The sequence below is a fragment of the Bubalus bubalis genome, chromosome 3 (assembly GCF_019923935.1).
Source record: "Bubalus bubalis isolate 160015118507 breed Murrah chromosome 3, NDDB_SH_1, whole genome shotgun sequence".
Lineage (NCBI taxonomy): Eukaryota > Metazoa > Chordata > Mammalia > Artiodactyla > Bovidae > Bubalus > Bubalus bubalis.
Window position 1 is genome coordinate 136,157,873 of NC_059159.1, and position 21,688 is coordinate 136,179,560.

Consider the following 21,688-nt stretch of genomic DNA (forward strand, 5'->3'; position numbering starts at 1 on the left):
TCTTGGGGAAGAAATGGCGGAAGGCTTATGCTGTTTAACTTCAAGATCTCCTCTAGGGACCTCCCTGAAGGTTCACTGGTTAAGAATGATGGTTTGGCGGTTCACTCATTCTCTGGTCTGCCTGCCAATGCAGGGGACACAGGTTCAATCCCTGGTCTGGGAACTAAGATCTCACATGCCTTGGCACCACTAAGTCTGCACACTGTGACTACTGAAGCCCAGGTACCTAGAGCTCCTACTCCAAAACAAGGAAAAGACATTGCAAAGAGAAGCCCACGTACTGCCCCTAGGGAGTATCCTCTACTCACTGCAACTAGAGAAAGCCAGTGTGCAGCAATGAAGACCCAGCACACCAAACTAAATAAAATAAATAAATAAAAATTTAAAAGATCTTATCTAAAGCTACAGTAATGCAGACAGAGTGGCATTGGCACAGTGCAGGCAGAAATCAATAGAACAGAACTGACAGCCCAGAATCTATGTGGCCAATTGATTTTGACAAAGACAGCAAAACAATTCAATTAGGAAATGAAAATCAACAGCCAATGCTGAATAACCATAGATCTTTATGATTAAAAAAAATTTTTTTATTTGACCCCTACTTCATGCCAGACACAAAAGTTAACTCAAGCTCAATCACAGAGACAAAGGTAAAAGCTAAAACTATGAAGTTTTTATTTTATAACCTTTTAAAAATCAATTAATTTTTGGCTGCACCACGTCTTTGTTGCTGCGTGCGGCCTTTTCCTAGTTTTGGAGAGCAGGGGTTCCTCTCCGGTTGCAGTCTGCAGTCTTCTCTTATTGTGGAGCGTGGGCTCTAGGGAACAAGGACTCCAATAGTTGTGGCACACAGGTTTAGTTATCCCTCTGCACATGGAATCTTCCCAGACCAGGGATTGAACCCACGACCCCTGCATTGGCCACTGGACCACCAGGGAAGTTCTAAAGCTATGAAGTTTATACACGAAAACAGGATAATATATTCATGATTTGGAGACAGGCAAGGATTTCTTAAGATGCAAAAAGCACCGGCCATAAAAGAATATTTTGGTAAATGAGACTTTATTGAAAGATGCTGTTAAGGAAATAAATAATAGGCACAGTACAAATCTGGGCTTCCCTGGTAACTCCGCTGATAAAGAATCCACCTGCAATACAGGTGATCCTGGTTTGATTCCTGGGTCTAGAAGATCCCCTGGGGAAGGGATAAGCTACCCACTCAGTGTTCTTGGGCTTCCCTGGTGGCTCAGATGGTAAAGAATCCACCTGCAGTGTGGGTGTCCTGGGTTTGATCCCTGGGTTGGGAAGATCCCCTGGAGAAGGGAATGACTACCTACTCTAGTATTCTGAGCTAGAGAATTTCACGGACAGAAGAGTCTGGCAAGCTACAGTTCAAGGGGTCACAGAGTCAGATACAACTGAGCGACTTTCACAGGACAGATCTAGAGAAAATATTCATAAAACATATGCAAAGTACTTTTATCTAGATTGTATAAGGACCTCCAACAATCAATAGACACACACATACAATGGACAACGAATTTGAACAAGTACCTCACAAAGGAAGATATAGCAATTGTTATAAGCAGATGGAAGAGTGCTCAATATTGTTAGTCTTCAGGGAAATGCAAGTTAAAAACACAATGGGATACTATGCATATTTACTAAAATGTCTAATATTAAAAACATTTCCAACACCAAAAGTTGGAGAGGATGTAGTGTAATGGACATCTCATATATCACAATATATATATATAATGGAATCATCGTAGCAATCACTTATAAAGTTCATCTACCTTTGACCCAGTCATTTCTCTTCTAGGTATTTGTCCAGAGGAAATGACAACACACATACTCAAAAAGACTTGTACATTAATGCTCATAGTAATTTTATTTACAACAGCAAAAATGAAGAATAGCCCAGGTATTTAGCAACAGGAGGATGAATAATATATAGGAAATGATTCCTATTATATGAAGTTCTACAACAGGCAAAGCTAAGTAAAAGTGGGAGGAAAAAATTGTTGCCTAGAACCAGAAGTAGGAATGTACCATGAAAGTTGACTGAAAAGGGATATGAGGGAACTTTCTGGAGATCTGGAAATATCTTAATTGATATGTGGGTTGCACAGGTTGTGTTCATGTGTCAAACTGTGTAGCTAAACTTTGTGTCTTTAAATTAATATATATTTCACTGTGAAAGAAGAACTGTAAAAATTGATGATAGTTGAGTGGTAGTTAAGTAGTAGATGGTGGTGTTATAGAAGAAGTAAAAATGACGAAATGTTAGTAACTGTTGAAGATGGGTGGGGTATACATGGAGATTTATTATACTAATCTACTGACTTCTGTCTTCTTCATATATATTAGAAGTTTTCAATATTCACAGAGGTCTCAGACTGGGTGGCATGTACTGCAAAGATACTCAACAGAGATTGGTTAGTGCGTGTGAGTTTTTTCATTTGCCTTTAGAGTACTTTTTACTCCATCAGGAGTGGGCTTGATTGACCAATTATGTGTGGAACTCCATGAGAAACCTGAGTTAAAGTGTAACCAATGTGATTTCAGAACTAGACAGGACTTTATAGATGGTGGTTTTCCAGGTTGCTGTCAATGGGCCTCTTAATCCAACTCAGGCTCCAGACCAGGCTGTGGGGTGGGCTGGCTTCTGATCAAGAAAGCAGGAATAAGGAGGGCACCTAATTTTTTGTCAGTACTCTGTTTCTGGTGGCCATGCTTCTTGTGCAGAAATGGTGCCACTTAATCCCTAATGCAAGTCCTGCCCTTCTATCTTACCCTGCCCACCTTTCCATGAAGCAGCTTGATCTAGTACTAGTCCTCAGAGTCCAGGGCTCAGAGTCCATATTCCACCTTAATGCCATGAGCTGTGTGATCTCCATTAAAATGAAGTGAAGTGAAAGTCACTCAGTTGTGTCCGACTCTTTGTGACCCCATGGACTATATAGTACATGGAATTCTCCAGGTCAGAATACTGGAGTGGGTAGCCTTTCCCTTCTCTGGGAGATCTTCCCAACCCAGGGATCGAACCTAGCTCTTGAACCCAGCTCTCCCGCATTGCAGGCAGATTCTTTACCAGCTGAGCCACAAGGGAAGCCCAAGAATACTGGACTGGGTAGCCTATCCCTTCTCCAGCAGATCTTCCCAGCCCAGGCATTGAACCTGGGTCTTCTGCATTGCAGATGGATTCTTTACCAACTGAGCTATCAAGGAAGCCCCTGTGATCTCCATAAGTTTCCCCATCAGCCAAATGGGGATGTAATACCTGCTCCCTTGTGTTGCACAGATTCAGTGAAATAATGTATGTACAGTTCCCAGAAATGCCTACTGCAGACACTTAGTAATGCTGGCTAAATTGGAAGCCATTCAGAGGGTGCTTCTTACATGGTCAGTGCTCGGTAGTTATGGATTGGTTGGGTTGGAATGAAATGCATTAGCATGGAATCCATGCTGTTTGCCTCACTGCATTTTCTCCTTTGCTTCTCCTCTCAGTTCCTCCATTTCTGTCTGATTTTGCAAAGTCGTTCATTCATCACATAGAGCCTACTGTGTACCAAGCCTTACACTAAGTGCTAGTGAATTAGCAATGAATAAAACGTTTAAGTCAGAATCCCACCCTAGAGAATCACACTTCCAGGGGCTCTGTGAGGACTGTAGGAGCCCAGAAGGGCATACCCCTGAGTCAAGCCTCCTCTCTTCTCCTCTGTAGGACGTCATCGCCTCCATCCTGCTGAGCGGGCGGATCGGGCCCAACATCCAGCTGGCTGACTGCTATGGGCTGAGGCTGAAGCACATGAAGTCAGACGAGATCCACTGGCTGCACCCGCTGATGACAGTGGGGGAGGTGCAGGACAAGTATGAGTGTCTACATGTGGAAGCCGAGTGGAGGTAAGAGAGGAGCCGCAGGTTCTGGGGTGGGGGAGGGGGAAATTAGGAGTGGGGAGACCCTGGGAGGCCTTTCCTCAGAGCGCTTACAGAGTGGCGTATTAGGTTGGCCCTTCTGCAGCATCCAATGCACGTGTTTGGGAAGACCTAATAAGGGCTGACCACACATCCGCATTCCAAGATGGATATCTAGGTGCATCCCTGGACTGGATGCTCTTGGAGCTATGGAGGAGGAGGAGCAGAAGTGCAAGGAGGAGGGGGAGCCAGGCCAAGGGCTGGGGAGTGAACCTAAGGAGAACAGCTACCATCGCAGGGAGGAGAGGGAGAATCAGAACCAGCACTGACCACTGTGGTTGGCAACCCACCCCTGTGTCCTCTGCGGTTCCCAACCCCTCCGTGGAAAAGAAGGAAAGAAGGAGCAAGTCCTGAATGGGTAGCCAGGAGCTCCGTGGGCAGCCCCTGGTAGGACCAGCTTCCCTCTGTCAACAAGAGAATTTGAACTTCCTGTCCCAGGTATGACCTTCAAGTCCGCTACCTGCCAGAGGACTTCATGGAGAGCCTGAAAGAAGACAAGACCACGCTGCTTTATTTTTACCAGCAGGTAAAAGTATTTTATCTTCCAGTCCCCTGGGTCCTATGACCATCCTCTCCTGGGGAGATGGAAAGACAAGGCTTGCATTTTGAAGGTCCCATTCCAGGAAACTTCTCTCGGGGACATTCCTTGGTCCCTGGTCAGCTATCCAAATCTGCTTCCTTCATACCTGAGGACTGAAGGACCCCTCCCCATAGGCACAGGCCCTCTTGGATTTTCCTAGGGGCTATTTACTACCCAGAAGACCTGGCTGGGGAAGCAGGCAGAGCAAGTCCAAAGAGAAGGGAAGCAGTCATAACACACAGGCTTGGCTGTCTGACACAGCTGGTTTCTAGCCCACTTTTGCCACTTCTCAACCTGAAACCCCTCAGGACGTAATTTACCTGCATGAGGTTGTTTCCTCTTCTATAAAAAGGGGATGATAAGAAGAATACGTACATTATTGGGCTGCCATGAAGACCTAACGATAGTACTAGCAGTGTACTGGTAAACCAACTCTGATTTGTAGTACTTGCCAATTTCCATGGTGTAAATAACCCCTGGTAGCTCAGGCAGTAAAGAATCCACCTACAATGCAGGACACCTGGGTCCAGAAGATCCCCTGTAAAAGGAAATAGCAACCCACTCCAGTATTCTTACTTGGGAAATCCCATGGACAGAGGAACCTGATGGGCTACAATCTGTGGGTCACAAGAGTCAAACACAACTTAGCAACTAAATTAAATCAAATACTCCCATCTTGGCCTATTTCAAAAGACTAATATATCAAGCAGCTCACAAAATTTTGGAAAACTTAATAACTGACTTGCACGAGCTGTTTGGAGCTCACCACACTCCTGGCTGTAGAGCCCCTGAGGCGCCCAGCACAAGACATGACGGGGAATAAGCACTTTGTGCACGAGAGCCGCCATGGCTGTTTTGTGTCTGGCCTTTGCCCCAGCCTACATCTCCCTCCTGGTCCTCTAGAGACCAAGCCAGACTTTTCTTGTATCTTGGGTGACATCCATCACTACTTACCAACAAGGCTTTGGGTAAATTACTGCGTGCATGTGTGCTCAGTCGCTTAGTCACGTCCGACTCTGCAAACCCAAGGACTGTAGTCCACCAGGCTCCTCTCGCCTCTGCAGGCTAGAATACTGGAGTGGGTTGCCATGCCCTCCTCCAGGGGATCTTCCCAACCCAGGGGTCAAACCCTCATCTGTGTCTCCTGCATTGCAGGAGGATTCTTTACTCTGAGCCATCGGGAAGCCAGAATAAATGACTAACTCCTCCCCCCATTCCCAGTTTCTTTATCTCCAAAGTGAGGGGTGGGAGAGGGGAACCTGAACTTCCTGCCTTGTGGACCCTTAAAAAAACGGGCTATGAAAGTGCTTCAAAAACTCGATCACGCCTGTGGGGGGACAATCGACACTACCCAGGGCACCTCCCCCTCCTGCTACGCGGTTGTGCATTTGTGGGGGGAGGGATGAGAGACCACTCAGGGCAGCAGGATGGTGTTCAAAGCCCCCTCCACCTCCTGGGGCCTCTGCTCATCTCAGGGAAATAAATGGGGAGCGAGGCGGGAGTCTGAACTGTGGCCTTTCTCCCTGCCAGCTCCGGAATGACTACATGCAGCGCTATGCCAGCAAGGTCAGCGAGGGGATGGCCCTGCAGCTGGGCTGTCTGGAGCTCAGGTAGGTGGCCTCCGGGCCACTCCAGGGAGGTTGCCTGCTCCTTCCCTCCTCCACTGGGCTCTCGGCCAGCTTGGACACTCTTCCAAGGCAGGAATGTGAGAGCCGGAAGTGGTGGCTGACAGACAGTAAGGCCCCGAGGTGCTCACCGTCTGGCCCTGGGAAGAGAGGCGCCAGCCCTCTCTCTGGTCGGTGTCCCCTGTCTGCCTTTCGCTGCCATTGTTCTTGCCTCCAGGCTCCAGCTTCTTCCTTCTACCTGCCATCCAGGTGATCCAGTAAACGTTCCTTTGAATACTAGGCAAGCTTCTGGGAGATACTCGAATGCTGGGATTCCATCTGTGTTGCTCACTTCTGTATTCCCCGCTCCAGTAGGTGCTAATAGATGTGTACAGAGTCAGTGAATCATCCAGCTCAGACACTCAGTCTATTTCTGACTCTGCAACCCCACGAACTGTAGCCCACCAGGCTCCACTGTCCGTAGGATTCTCCAGGCAAGAATACTGGAGTGGGTTGCCATTTCCTCCTCCAGCAGATCTTCCCAACCCAAGGATTGAACCTGCATCGCCTGCACTGCAGACTAATTCTTTACCACTGAGCCACCAAGGAAGTCCCCAGAGTTGTTTGCTTTCCCTCAACATTCCTAGAAAACCTCGGAGCATGCCTGTGAAGCACACCTTGAGAGCAGGCAGTGTGGCCCTGGGCTCTTCCTTCAGTGCCCACTCAAGGGTCTCTCCATCTCGAAGTCTCCCATTCCCCAGGTCCACTCCACCTACCCCTCCCTGCATGGATTGGCCATAAGGCCGTATGTATGCACCACTCTGTCAGATGCCGAATGGTTCACGTGCACTAGTCTGAAATCCATCAAATCCTTGAACTCAGGGTTGGTGCTGCCTTCTCCTGGCACACATGAGGGCACAGTATGAATTTGAATGATTGGGTAACTGTGAAAGATCTAAAGACCTCTTTGCTGGTGGACATGTGCTGACATTTATTTTGTAGAGTTACTTAACTACATGCAACATGCCAATATGGTCAGTTACCTAGAAGTACATTTTGCAGCTCACCCAACCCAGGGGGTGTTGCGGATGGCCATGCTGCCTTATACAATGTGGAGTATTTGGAACATGTAAGGAAGGAGAAAAAGTGACTAAAATCATTAACGAGAGATAACCTCCATTAGCAGAGTAGCTCCAAGTCAGGTTTTTTCCAATGCATTTTTTTTCCTCTAAAATTGAGACCATAATTATTACTACTTATCTTGATTGACAATATGCTCAAAAATACCATTTATTAAAAATTGTTAAGGATGTAGAGTACATGTTTCAAGTTTTTATGTAGAGCTCATCTATGATTTCATGTTTTAGATAGTCTTCTCAGTTCCATGATTTGAGAATATTTCCCTAGCTTTTCTTCTAGTTTTAAAATAATTTTATTATTAAAATTTTCCCTTTAATCTATCTAGAATAAATATTTAGAATAAAGTGTGAGATGAAGGCCTAACCATACTCTTTTCTAAACACTGTAAATTTTGTAAACTTATTGTTTATTAATCATAAGTTAGTTGCCCTTCTCTGCTTATGGTATCAGCAGCATAAAACTATTCCCAGATGTGCACAAGTACACGTGGGTTAAAGTAACACTGAGTTACTAATGTATGATCAGGAGTGGGACAATGTCTGCAACAGTTGAAGAAATTACTAGACACAATGATCCAAACAGGGAAGGGACGATAAGACAAATAGTATTGGCTATTTGGTCTCCACGTAAACAATTATTATAAATGAGTAATACATAAAAATCTCCATGAAGACATACATTTTAAGGGAAAATCATACTTAAAGAATATGTATAAAAATTTAATAGATGTCACCCCAGGTGGTAGGATTATGGATTTATTTTCTTCTTCTGTCCCATAAATGCTAAATTTTTTTGTGTATATTTTATAATTATTTGCATGCATACACATAGATTTCCAGAGGTAGCAAGTGAGGGGAAAGGAAGTCACAAAGGGAACACAGAACCTAAAAGGTGGATGTCGGTGTTCCTCAGCTATAAGTCGAGTGTTGGCTGCCTTGGGTCATTTATTTTCAGAGACCACTGGTAGAACCCCTATCCTCCTCCTCTGCCCACAAACTCCATAAGCCAGAGGTGGACACCCTGGAGTACAACTGGAGTCTTTCCTAGGAAGGAAATTTGTGGGTTTTCTAAAATTCATAGTTTTATAAATACTGAATTTTTCGCCTCTCCTTCCTTTCTCCCTCCCAGTGGTTCCCACATCCGGCAGGGGAGGGTGCTTCTAGGCCAACATGTGGGCGTTGGGTGGCCCAGCTCTGATGGCCCTGTTCCCCGTGGCTTCTGTCTCTGCAGGCGGTTCTTCAAGGACATGCCCCACAACGCACTTGACAAAAAGTCCAACTTCGAGCTCCTGGAGTAAGTCCTGGGACTGGCCCCAGCCTCTCCTCCCTTCCCCGCTCCTGCTTTGCTCTTCTTGCTCACCTCCTATACACCTCCACCCCCAGACAGAGCCAGGCAAGACCCATCTCCCTGGTGTGCTCACCTTTCCCTGATTGGCCCGAAGTCCTGAGTTGGGGATACAGAAAGTATTAGTCACTCAGTCTTGTCCAATTCTTTGCAACCCCATGGACAGTAGCCCACCAGGCTCCTCTGTCCATGGAATTCTCCAAGCAAGAACACTGGAGTGGGTTTCTGCTGCTGCTGCTAAGTTGCTTCAGTAGTGTCCGACTCTGTGCGACCCCATAGACGGCAGCCCACCAGGTTCCGCCATGCCTGGGATTCTCCAGGCAAGAGTGGGTTGCCATTTCCTTCTCCAGAGGATCTTCCTGACCCAGGGATTGAACCTGGGTCTCCCGCAACGCAGGCAGTTCTTTACCATTTGAGCCACCAAAGGGAATTCAAATGCTGCTTTTTCCCCCTTACTTTCAGGAGAGAAGTGGGCCTGGACCTGTTTTTCCCAAAGCAAATGCAGGAGAACTTAAAGGTGAGGAAACCAGTGGATGAAGAGCCCAGGAAGACTCCCTTCGTGTCTCCCTTATGTCGCCCAAGGATTAGATCTATAAGGGATGGAGCTGGGGACCCTCGGGGAAGCCAGGGTATCTGCGCTGCCTTAGGCCATCTGGACCTGGGACCATGCATCCTGTGAGCCCATCTGTGTCCAGGAATCAAGAAACCCTGCTCTAGTTCCACATCAAAGGCCAGTTAGCTCTATGGCCTGAGCACCGGGGATGCTACCACCCCGCCTCCCTCCCAGGGCCATGGTGAGCTCCCTTGAGACCACCATGGTGTAAGAGATCACCACTGCCCTCACGGTCTACAGAGGCCTAAGGAACGGTCCTACAGCAGCATGCAGGCCTGCGGTGAGATCCTAAGGGAAGGAATCAGGCCCCGCTCACCCCTGACCCTCTCGCCCAGCCCAAGCAGTTCCGGAAGATGATCCAGCAGACGTTCCAGCAGTACGCCTCGCTCCGGGAAGAGGAGTGCGTCATGAAGTTCTTCAACACCCTCGCAGGCTTCGCCAACATTGACCAGGAGACCTATCGCTGTGAACTCATTGTAACGCCACCTTCTTTTCATTCTACCCCTGACCCAAATCTCAAGCCTCTCAGGATAGCAGGCCACAAGGGCAACTCAGGGTGGGGATGGGGATCAAGACAACCCTCCAACCTACTGCTTGTAGATTTTGTGGCACCAGGACCTCCCCCAGTGTATCTGAAAATGCAACTAACGCTAAGCTACTTGCTTGCCGAAGGGAGCTGAAACCTTGGCTCCAACTCTGGGAGGAGGTGGACAGTGCTGGCAGAGTGTTGGGAGGGGGGTGATCTGTATGGTGGGAGGTTAGGATGGAAGGAGCTAGAGGGCCCAGGAGACATGGCTTGTGTCTAGCTAGTGAACTGTTTTCAAGCCTCTGAAACACGGGCGGACAGAGAAGAGACAACAACCTGTCTCTCCTTTGATTCCAGCAAGGATGGAACATTACTGTGGACCTGGTCATTGGCCCTAAAGGCATCCGCCAGCTGACAAGTCAAGATGCAAAGGTAGAGAGAGATGGGGTGGGGAGGGGGCAGGCCCCACCCAGCTCCAGGCAGAGCGTTCTTCCCCTTTTGGCTGCATCCCATTCTGGCCTGTCCCATCGGTTCTTCCACCCCATTGCTGAGAGCAGAGAGGCTTTTGGTATCAGTAGCCGTGCGGAGGCTATTTGGGATAACGGTATGGGCAGCGTGGGCCATTAGATCCCTGGGACTGTCCCTGGCACAGAGGGGTGGGGACAGGTGTGGTTAAGGTGGGGGAGGGGAAGAGGGAAGGATACTACTGTTGCTCTTCTGGCAATAGTAGTTGCTCTTTCAATGGCATAGGGGCTATCATGTCCCTGGGAGTCAGAATAACCAGGTCCAGCCCTGGCCCTACCACCAGCTTGGCATATGACCATAGGCAAACCTTGACTCTCCCCAGGCTCATTTTTTTCTTCTGCAAGGGGCTTGGGCTAGGTGATCCTTCTAACCTGAATGGTCTTTGATTCCCTTTTCATCCCTGCCGAGAGACTCTAATGCCTGGTTCTTCCTCGCTCCCCACCCCCACCCCATACTGATCAATCCTCATGCCCCGATCCCAGGAATGGGATGGTCTGAAGGAACCCCTCCTTTCCCACAGCCCACCTGCTTGGCCGAGTTCAAGCAGATCAAGTCCATCAGATGCCTCCCTCTGGAGGAGGGCCAGGCGGTACTGCAGCTGGGCATCGAAGGCGCTCCCCAGGTGAGCATCTCTGAGAACATTGGGCATGCCTGCTCAGGCCAGCCTGGCCAGGGCTTCCCTGGCTGCTGAGATCTTGTTAAGTAAAGGGCACCTAGTTCTTAGACCAGATAACAGGATGATGTCAAACTAAGGAAAAGTACATTAGGAAGCAAAACTGTTGTTAAAAATGTCAAGAAAGAAGTTGTAGGAAGTTTGGGGGAGGGCAGGAGTAAAGTGACCAGGAATCAAGGTACAGATCAGAGGTCTAACTGTGAGCAGGTAACAATGACTCAGAACCAAGACCTTGGGGATCCAGGGCTTTTTGTAGGTGGGAGAATGGGAGAGACCTCAGACCACAAACAGGTTGTCTGCCTGTCCTTTCATCCACGTGTCCTCTGCCCCACTCCCTCCCTCTTCCCTTTTCTCCATTTCTGCTCAAGCATGCAAGGCATGTGCTGTACACTGAGTGACTAGAAAAACGCATTCCCTTCCTGGAGTGTAAGGTGGTCAGTTGGGCGGGGTGACAGGAGCGCCCCCTGGTGGCAATAGGGAATGCAAGCCGAGCCCTAGAAGAGGAGCTGGTGGAGTCCAGGCAGGCCATGGTTAGAAGTCCTGCAGTCCCGTAGGGTTGACTCTAGCCAAGGCTCTGGGGTCTCATCCTTGGCTGGTCTCTTCCCTGCAGTCTTTGTCCATCAAAACCTCCTCTCTGGCAGAGGCCGAGAACATGGCTGACCTCGTAGATGGTTACTGCCGGCTCCAAGGAGAGCACAAGGGCTCTCTCATCATTCAAACCAAAAAAGGTGTGTTTCCACTTGAAGGTAACCTGGCCCAACAGGCAGTGGGTGGCATACCCGAGCCAAGCCTCCGGGGAGGAGCAGGAGAAGCTAAACCATTGACGGATATGTGAATGAAGAGCCTTTGGAAGTGGGGAGGGGCTCACCCAGCCCTGCTGGACACTTCCTGTGATCCCATCCCAGATGCTTGGCTACAGCCCTGGCCCCGCTGACCAAGGCTGGCACGGGGTGCGGGGGTCAACTTGATGGAGAGATGTTTGTCGCCCTGGGAAGATCAAAGCTATTCCCAGAACATGGCTGGTCCGTCCTGTTTGGGGATAGAATCAGAAAGCAAGGGTCAGGCTGGGATGTGTGACAGTAGCAGAGGAAGTCTGAGAGTTTCTTCTGCTAAAAGGATTCCAGTTCAGGGCAACAGCCTATCCAGCTTCCACTCTGACTCTCAGGGGCCATAGAGTGGCGGGAGGGGTCTCCTGTGTGTCGGCTGGTAGAAGCAGTGAGGTTCGTCATCCATCCGGGACCTGTGTCCCTGGTTCCAGCTCCCCTTCTTCCTCTCCTCTCCCCAGATGGTGAGAAGCGGAACAGTCTGCCCCAGATCCCCACGCTGTGAGTACAACCAACCGCGAGGCCGAGGGGGAGAACGGGCCCCGCCCTCAGCCCTTGTTTTCCTTAAGAAGGCAGACCGAACAGGGAGGGGGCCTCCCCCGCCACGGTTTCCAGTTTCTGGCCCCCAGGAGAAAATGATGGAATTCCAGCATTTCACAAGTGGTTATTTTTCACCAGTAAATTTCTCCCAGTGAATTCGTGCAGGGTTATTCCTGTGTCCTAAAGCCACCTGGCACCATCTTGGGCCGAGGAGGGCGGGGTGGGGAATTGCTGCTGTCCTCTCCGTTGGCGCTAGTGGTAAAGCACTTGCCTGCCAGTGTAAGAGACATGGGTTCAATCCCTGAGTTGGGAAGATCCCCTGGAGAAGGGCATGACAACCCACTCCAGTACTCTTGCCTGGGGAATCCCATGGACCGAGGAGCCTGGCTGGCTACAGTCCATAGGGTCGCAGAGTCGGACGCAATTGAAATGACTTAGCAAGCAAAGCTCCCTCCTGTCTCCTGGTGGCCTGGGCCATGCTCTCAGCTTAGTGCCATCAGAACACGCTGCTTCTCCAGGCAGGGTGGGAGGGAGAGAGGGGGAATGAGGCCGCCCTGGGTGGGCACTTCCAGGCTCTGAGCTCACTGGGCTCCTGCCCTGTCCTCTCCTCCTGTAGAAACCTGGAGGCTCGGCGGCCCCACCTCTCAGAAAGCTGCAGCATAGGTAAGCCTGCCCACCTGCTGTCCTCTGCCTGCGCCCAAAGCCTCCCTTCTGCCTGCTCTTGTGGCAATTTGAAGGATTCTCTCAAAGTTACAGACAAATGAACTTCCCCTATGACTGCTCAATGATGGCTAAAAATAAATAGCTAACATGTATTGGGCTGGGCTTCCCTTGTGTCTGGATGGTAAAGAACTGACCTGCCAATGCAAGAGACACAAGAGACATAGGTTCGATCCCTGGGTCGGGAAGATCGCTGGAGAAGGAAATTGCAGTCCACTCCAATACTCTTGCCTGGAGAATCCCATGGGCAGAGGAGCCTGGCAGGCCACAGTCCATGGGGTTGAAAAGAGTTGGACATGACTTAGCAACTGAGCATGAGCATGAACATGTATTAGGCAGCTAGTATGGGGCACCATGTTTGTCTTGGTCAGCTCAGGCTTCATAAAAAAGCCACAGACTGGGGAGCTTAAACAACAGACATTGATTTCTGACAGCTCTGGAGGTGGAAGTCCAAGACCAAGGTGCCAGTGTGGTGGGATCCTGGTGAGGTCTCTCTTCCCGGCTTGCAGACAGCCGCCTTCTCCGTGTCCTCGTGTGGTGGACAGATGGAGAGCTCTAGTCTCTCTTCCTCTTCTTCTAAGGACACTCATCCCACAATGGGGGCCCCACCCTCATGACTTCATCTAACCCTAATCACCTCCCAAAGACCCCTTCAAACACCACCGCTCCTGGGGTTAGGGTTTCAACATATGCATTTGAGGGGACGCAAGCATTCAGTTCACGACAGTGTTAAATACATAATTGGTATTGTTTTCTTTAATATTTACCTTCCCTAGAAATAGTCATTTCACAGAAAGGGAAGCAGATTAAAGGAGATGAACCAACTTGCCCTAAATAGCCAGGCAGCAGCAAGGAGGGACTCAGGCTGAGGACCCTGGGCCCTGTGGCCACCCAGATACCTGGGGGAAACCCGTTCTCCCCTGGCTCCTCCCCAAGCCCCTCCCAGTCAGCTTAGTTCCACTGACCTGTGGTGGGTGGGGCAGGAGGGGGGCTCACACCTGGTTCCTGGTGATGCCCCCCTCAAGGCATCTTGTCCATGGGGTGTCCTCCTGTCATTTCAGAATCAGACATCTATGCTGAGATCCCTGACGAGACCCTGCAAAGACCAGGAGGTAGATCCCTGACCGCCCCCCACCCCATGTCAACCACCGCCAGGGCCATGGGAAGTGACATCTGGGGACACATATGACATCACAGGGGGACTTTCTTTCCTTCCTATGTCGTCTTCCACGTGTGTCTCAGCCAGGGACACAGCTGAGTGAGGCACCTGTGATTTGAAAGCAGAGATCATTGTTTTTATCCCGTCACCATTGACCTTTGGTGTGTCTGTGGTGGAGGGGCGTGCTAAGAGCATGGACATGGGACTCAGCTTTCCCAAGTCTGAGACAATGGAACCTTCTAGACCCCCTTTCCCAGTCTAGCCCCTGGTTCCTGACTGAGGTGTTGGTGGGGGAGGTCTGGTCACACCTGGGCAGGAGGGGTCGGAGCCTGGTGTTAGAGCCTCTGGATACTCAGAACCCCAGGGATATGGGCATTCAGAATCCCCGGGGACGTCAATTCTTGGATTCCCAGGGGGTACCAACCAGTTTCTGTGCCCCAGGACTGTCTGTTTTATCCCCTGTGCAGGCCCACAGTATGGCATCACCCGGGAAGATGTGGTCCTGAATCGTATTCTCGGTGAAGGCTTTTTTGGGGAGGTCTATGAAGGTGTCTACACAAATCACGTGAGTTCATGATATCCAAGTTCTGCTCTTCGGTAGAAAGAGAAAGGAGCTCAAATACTCTAGTGTTGGGGGAGGGGGTGTGCTGTGGTGTGTGGAACTTCACGCATTTGGCCTTTGCAGTGTTTATGAAATACGCAGGGAGTGATGAAAACAAGAGTTATTTCCCAGAAAGGCTGCAATTGCAGGGATCGGAAGAGAGGCAACATCTATGGGGCATGGGATGGGGCCCAGTAGCGGGGACTGAGTCTTATGGGAGAACATGAAAGGGGAAGCTCCATGTGAAGCAGTTGTGAGAAAGGCAAGGTGGGCTCCAAGGTCGCCAATGGGGGCTGGACAAGTTTGCCTTTGTGTTCGTGCTTCAACCAGGCCTGGGGAAAAAGCAAAATTGTAAAAACCAACAATAAAGAGAACAAGGCCTGGACGCCATGTCTGATGATGGCCTTGCATGTGACCTGCACACACCCGCTAACTTTGGGCAGGTCACATGGACCCCCAGCCTCCGTGTCCTCACCTGGACAGTCAGGGGCTCAAGGGATCTGATGTTCAGCGTTCCTCCAGTCCAAATGTACCCTGATCAGGAGGAAGTGGGTGTGAAGGAGAGGAGGGGAAAAGATAGGAAGTAAAGGCTTTGCAGAGACCCAGACGTCACCTGTCTCCTGGGGACGCCAGGGTGGGGAGCTCTGGGCAGAACTGAGGGTCCCTGGACACACTCTTATTTCAGAAAGGGGAGGTGATCAACGTGGCTGTGAAGACCTGCAAGAAAAACTGCACTCTGGATAACAAGGAGAAGTTCCTGAGTGAGGCAGGTAGGTGTCCCTGGGGAGACACCAGCACAGGGGCTGGAAAAAAGCCCGGAGACTATGCAGACCAGGAAGCAGAAAGGGGTCATAGCATCTGCGGTGGAGGTCGGGGAGGCAGTGGACAGAGCTGACATCCACAAAGGGAAAAGGCTGCACCACTGGCTCTCGGTCCAGCAGGCAGACCTTGATTCTTGCTTTGGGCCTTGGAAACGCAGGAGCACCTATCCCTATCCCCTAGTCCCTAGTCCCTAGCACCTAAACCAACCGCTCACCCTATCCTAACACCTAACCATAACCCTAACAGCTAACCCTACCCTGAACCTAAACCTAAACACTAGCCCAAACCCTAACCCTAATCCCTAACCATAACCCTAAACGCTAACCCTAACCCCTAAACCTAACCCCAACCCCAACCCTAAACCTAACTCCTAAGCCCGAACAGTAATACCTACCCCAACCTTAATCCCTATCCCTAAACCCTAACCCTAACTCCTAATCCCTAGCTCCTAACACTAATCCCTAACCCTAACACCTAACCACTAACCATAACACCTAACCCCTAACCCCGCCCTAACCCTAAACCTAACCCCTAACCCTAACCCTCTCACCCCCACTTGCAGTGATCATGAGGAACCTGGACCACCCGCATATTGTGAAGCTGATCGGCATCATCGAAGAGGAGCCCACCTGGATCATCATGGAACTGTACCCCTACGGGGAGGTGAGCTGGAGGCCAAGGAGGACCCCTGTGATGACAGGTGGACTGCAGTGGAGCAACACCTAGGGAGGGGGTGGCCAGGGAGGATGCATTCGGAGCCAGGGGCCCTTCACTCCCGGCAGGGCTGTTTGGAGAGGAAGTTGCCAGATTCTTCTGCCAGCCTGGGTGTCCCCTCCCCCATCCCCCAGCTCCACACCCAGGTCGGGCAGAATCCTCAGGGCATCTTCCCTTTCCTACAGCTGGGCCACTACCTGGAGCGAAACAAGAACAGCCTGAAGGTGCTCACTCTTGTCCTGTACTCGCTGCAGATCTGCAAGGCCATGGCCTACCTGGAGAGCATCAACTGTGTCCACAGGTGGGGCTGGGGAGGGGCCTGGAGAAGGAGGGGTCAGGTACAGACCAGGGTTGAAGGCCTGGCTTTGGTCCCGCTTAGGTGACAGCTTGAGCACCTTCTTGGGACCCGTGTCCCCCTCTAAAAGTACAACAGCCAGCGATCCCTCCCAGGATTGCTAGGAAGAGGAAATCTGAAATCGGGGGTGTCTGCCTGTAACTCAGTAGCCCGCATCCCTGTGGGTGCAGGAAATCACTTCCCTGCTTGCTGCTCACTTATTCTCTGGCATTTCCATTTGGTGGCACCCAGCCTAGCAGGAGAAGGCAATGGCACCCCACTCCAGTACTCTTGCCTGGAAAATCCCATGGATGGAGGAGCCTGGTGGGCTGCAGTCCATGGGGTGGCTAGGAGTCGGACACGACTGAGCGACTTCACTTTATTTTTTCACTTTCATGCATTGGAGAAGGAAATGGCAACCCACTCCAGCGTTCTTGCCTGGAGAATCCCAGGGACGGGGGAGCCTGGTGGGCTGCCGTCTCTGGGGTTGCAAGAGCTGGACACGACTGAAGCAACTTAGCAGCAGCAGCAGCAGCAGCAGCAGGAGAGCCTGGGTTCTGGCAGCACTAGCCCGTCCTGGGGTCCCAGGCCTTGCAGCCCAAGTGAGTGGCGCTGCCCTGGTCTCTGACACCTCCAAGCTGCCAAGTCCAGTCCTCTGACTGTGGCGCTGGTCCCTTCTCCACCCGGCTTTGTCCCCTTCCCTGAAGGGAGGTCCCCATCACGGGGGATATGATCCTCTGGAGGAGACAGAGTTCCGTTCAGTTGCTCAGTTGTGTCCAACTCTTTGCGACTCTATGGGCTGCCCCACACCAGGCTTCCCAGTCCATCACCATCACCTGGAGCTTGCTCAAATTCATGTCCATTGAGTCGGTGATGCCATCCAACCATCTCATCCTCTGCCATCCTATTCTCCTGCTTTCCATCTTTCACAGCATCAGGGGCTTTTCCACTGAGTCAGTTCTTCACATCAGGTGGCCAAAGTATCAGAGTTTCACTTTCGGCATCAGTCCTTCCAATTAATGTTCAGGACTGAATTCCTTTAGGGTTGACTGATTTGATCTCCTTGCAGTCCAAGGGACTCTCAAGAGTCTTCTCCAGCACCACAGTTCAAAAGCATCAATTCTTTGGCACTCAACTCTCTTTATGGTCCAGCTCTCACACCCATACGTGACTATTGGAAAAACCATAGCTTTGACTAGACAGACCTTTGTTGGCAAAGTAATGTCTCTGCTTTTTAATATTCTGTCTGGGTTGGTCATAGCTTTTCTTCCAAGGAGCAAGCGGCTTTTAATTTCACAGCTGCAGTCACCACCTGCAGTCATTTTGTAGCCCAAGAAAACAAAGTCTCTCACTGTTTCCATTGTTTCCCCATCTATTTGCCATGAAGTGATGGGACTGGATGCCATGATCTTAGTTTTCTGAATGTTGAGTTTTAAGCCAACTTTTTCACTCTAATCTTTCACTTTCATCAAGAGGCTCTTTAGTTCCTCTTTGCTTTGTGCCATAAGGGTGATGTCATCTGCATATCTGAGGTTATTGATATTTCTCTCTGCAATCTTGATTCCAGCTTGTGCTTCATCCAGCCCAGCATTTTGCATAATGTACTTCTGCATATAATTTAAATAAGCAGGTGAAACTATACAGCCTTGACGTACTCCTTTCCCAATTTGGAACCAGTCCGCTGTTCCATGTCGGGTTCTAACTGTTGCTTCTTGACCTGTATACAGATTTCTCAGGAGGCAGGTCAGGTGGTCTGGAATTCCCATCTCTTCCAGAATTTTCCACAGTTTGTTGTGATCCACACAGTCAAAGGCTTTGGTGTAATCAATAAAGAAGTAGATGTTTTTCTGGAACTCTTGCTTTTTCTATGATCCAACTCAAAGCCCTGGGGTGAGCAGGTGAATTCTTCAGTCCAACGCCATCCTCCTCAGATATGGGGCCAGATGGGTGACACTATGCACAGTGATGTTGGGGGATGTGCATATTCATCCACCCATTCGTTCACTCACTTGTGCAGCAAATATGGTGGAACTCTTCCTGTGGACCTCCAGGCAGTGTCCTAAGCTCTGCGATTAAGTCACAATCAAAACAAACAGAAACCCCTTTCCTTGTAAAGCTCATCTTCTAGCATCTTCTAGGGTGAACAGTCCTGGGGCAAAGTGGTATAATAGATTTGCATCCTTTGTGACATTGTCGGGCTTTGAAGTCATCTTTTCAATAACAAAGACAAACAGTAGGGTGCAGGACCTGCCTGGGAGAAGCAGGAGATGAGCCAGTTTGGGGTTAGAAGTGATGCGGGGATTCAAGATGACTGAGTCAGTAAGGGCTCCCAGAGTAGGGGATGGAATTTGGGGGTGGGGGGAGTGAGAGCTTAGCTCTGGGCTGTGCCTCTCACCTGCCAGCTGCCAGGTGTGTTCCTCCAGCTCTCTGCCCCGCTCTCTTCCGTACCAGGGGTTTCCAGGGACTCTGTGCCACGGCTCAGGGGCATGTAGCCTTTAGGGGGTCCTGGCTCTCCCAGTGCCCCCTGAAAGTGAGCTGTGAGCAGCTGTGGGGTCACAGAACAAGGAGAGGTTAATTGTGATCAGGAAAGTGGTCGGGCTTCCTCCCAGCATCCCCAGCAGAGGGGACAATACATGTAGTGACTGGGGCAAATACGGGGAACACAAGACAGACTTGGAGGTGGAGATGCGTGAGAAGGAATGATGGGAGACAGGGCTCAGCAGCGAGATGCAGGGAGGCAACCAGGGCGTGTGAGCAGCAGGGAAGACCAGCCAAGACTCCTGCCTGAGCCAAGTTCCAGCAAGACAAGTTGTGGGACCAGGAAGGGCTGACCCACAGAAGCTGCTTGATTCCCCTTCGGAGGCTGGGGCCCTGAGGCTCTCTTCTCCTCTGCCTCTCTGTCCATCTGTCCATCTGTCTGTCCCTCTGAAGTGTTATGAACCACCTCACCCTGGTCTTTGCCTCCTTCCAGGGACATTGCTGTCCGGAACATCCTGGTAGCCTCCCCTGAATGTGTGAAGCTGGGGGACTTTGGCCTTTCCCGATACATTGAGGATGAGGAGTATTACAAAGGTGAGGTGGGGGTGTGTTACAGCATTGTACCCGAAGGGCATCCCTGAAGCCAAAATCCCCCCAGAAGGTGACTATAAGGCAAGTCTAGGCCAACAGTCTCTGGAGAGTAAGCTGCCTTTCTGGATAAGTCTGGATCATTCTTCTCTAAGAGCTCCCATAAATCCTTGGTCCGCCCACAGCCTCTGTGACCCGTCTACCAATCAAATGGATGTCCCCCGAGTCCATCAACTTCCGCCGCTTCACGACCGCCAGTGATGTCTGGATGTTTGGTGAGCAGACTCTCCACAGGGCGTGGTGAGGGTTTGATTACCCCTCTGTGACCAGGATAACAGGGGGCACAAGAAGCAGAGGTCTAGACCCTCAGGTTCTGTTTTGCTGCCACCACTGAGGAGTCCCAGAGCTGGGGAGTCAGTGGTGGATTGGGGGTGACACGAGCTAAGAGCCAGCCTGCATTCATCTTCATGGAAAAGGCTCTTGATATGAGCGTGAGCTCCCCCAAACAGCCCCAGGACAGAGGTGAGGCCACCCCGCAGGGGAGCCTCAAAGGCAGAGCTGAGCTCTTCTCTGAGAAGAAGGTGCAGGGTGAGGAGAGACAAAAGCCAGGTGATGGACAGCCACTTAAAAGGCACACAGCCATGTAGATCCTCTGTCTCAGGTCTCCACAGCCTGCCCAGTACAATCTCATCATTCTTCTTCCCATTTTCCAGACAAAGAAACTGAGGCTCAGCAAGTCAGGGGCTTGCTAGTGATCACACAGGCAGCAAGCATTGGCTCTAGGCTTCATATGCCAGCTTTCTGATGGAGCCATCACTCCCTCCTGGTGGTCCCAGTGAAGTTCCTTTGACGGTCCCCTTCTCCAGAACCCTAACAGCTCCATGTGGAAAGGGCCTGGGTGTGGGAGCTTAGTTCCCTTACAGTCATAGGCGATTGGTCCTTTAGCAGACTACCACGTGGGCAGGCCCCCCGGGATGCTATCTATAGAGGAGAGAGGAGAACACAGGGTGGTCCCCAGCAGGCACTGAGTGTTGACCGCACGGCTGTCTCTCGGGAGGATGGGCTGCCTCTCCAGGTTCGAGTCCCCTCAGCACGGGCCTGAGCCCTCTCCTCCCGCTTGCAGCTGTGTGCATGTGGGAAATCCTGAGCTTCGGAAAGCAGCCCTTCTTCTGGTTGGAGAACAAGGATGTCATTGGGGTGCTGGAGAAGGGGGACCGGTTGCCCAAGCCTGACCTCTGCCCGCCCATTCTCTACACCCTCATGACCCGCTGCTGGGACTATGACCCCAGTGAACGACCCCGCTTCACCGAGCTTGTGTGCAGCCTCAGGTGAGCAAGGAGATGGGTGTCAGGGGGAGGACTGCAAGCCCAGGGCCCCCTGAGAGCAAGTCTCCTCTTTAGCAGCACATAGAGGTTTATAGCTGTGTGTGTGTGTGCTCAGTCACTAAGTCATGTCCAACTCTTTGTGACCCCATGAACTGTAGCCCACCAGGCTCTTCTTTCCATGGGATTTCCCAGGCAAGAATACTGGAGTGGGTAGCCATTCCCTTCTCCAGTGGATCTTTCTGACTCAGGGATCAAACCAGGGTCTCCAGCATTACAGGCAGATTCTTTACCATTTGGGGCCACATAAAAATAAGTAGAGGGCTATATTTGGCCTGTGGGCCTAGTTTGCTGGCTCCTACTTTAAGGAACCCAATGCTTAATTAACATTAAATACTACAGCTTTAAACACTGTAGGCAACTTGTGGGCATTCTTTTAGAAAATCATCCCCAGAAACTGCCACATGGGAAGGCATCACAGGAGAGGCTGGGAATCCCAGGTCCAGGCAATGGGAATCTTTGAAAAAAATTTACACAGTGTGAGAGCCAGGAGTTAAGTTTTGTTGCGAGCAAAATGAGGTCTGCAGCCTGGGAGACAACATT

At 50.6% G+C, this 21,688-nt stretch overlaps 1 protein-coding gene across 10 annotated transcripts in view; it reads left to right on the forward strand.

The window, feature by feature from the left end:
- PTK2B (protein tyrosine kinase 2 beta) overlaps nt 1–21,688 on the forward strand; it is a 139,423-nt gene that overhangs the window by 98,933 nt on the left and 18,802 nt on the right. For 9 of the 10 annotated variants that reach the window (XM_045165103.1, XM_045165108.1, XM_045165106.1 and 6 more), the window contains 19 exons: nt 3,728–3,906; nt 4,417–4,504; nt 6,089–6,168; nt 8,533–8,595; nt 9,109–9,163; nt 9,595–9,735; nt 10,143–10,217; nt 10,831–10,932; nt 11,594–11,711; nt 12,269–12,308; nt 12,964–13,010; nt 14,129–14,179; nt 14,694–14,791; nt 15,513–15,597; nt 16,212–16,312; nt 16,549–16,664; nt 19,669–19,769; nt 19,949–20,038; nt 20,887–21,091. In XM_045165103.1, the coding sequence (XP_045021038.1) occupies nt 3,728–3,906; nt 4,417–4,504; nt 6,089–6,168; nt 8,533–8,595; nt 9,109–9,163; nt 9,595–9,735; nt 10,143–10,217; nt 10,831–10,932; nt 11,594–11,711; nt 12,269–12,308; nt 12,964–13,010; nt 14,129–14,179; nt 14,694–14,791; nt 15,513–15,597; nt 16,212–16,312; nt 16,549–16,664; nt 19,669–19,769; nt 19,949–20,038; nt 20,887–21,091 (1,835 nt within the window). The remainder of the gene's footprint in view (nt 1–3,727; nt 3,907–4,416; nt 4,505–6,088; nt 6,169–8,532; nt 8,596–9,108; nt 9,164–9,594; nt 9,736–10,142; nt 10,218–10,830; nt 10,933–11,593; nt 11,712–12,268; nt 12,309–12,963; nt 13,011–14,128; nt 14,180–14,693; nt 14,792–15,512; nt 15,598–16,211; nt 16,313–16,548; nt 16,665–19,668; nt 19,770–19,948; nt 20,039–20,886; nt 21,092–21,688) is intronic. The other variant, XM_045165107.1, reaches the window with a different exon arrangement.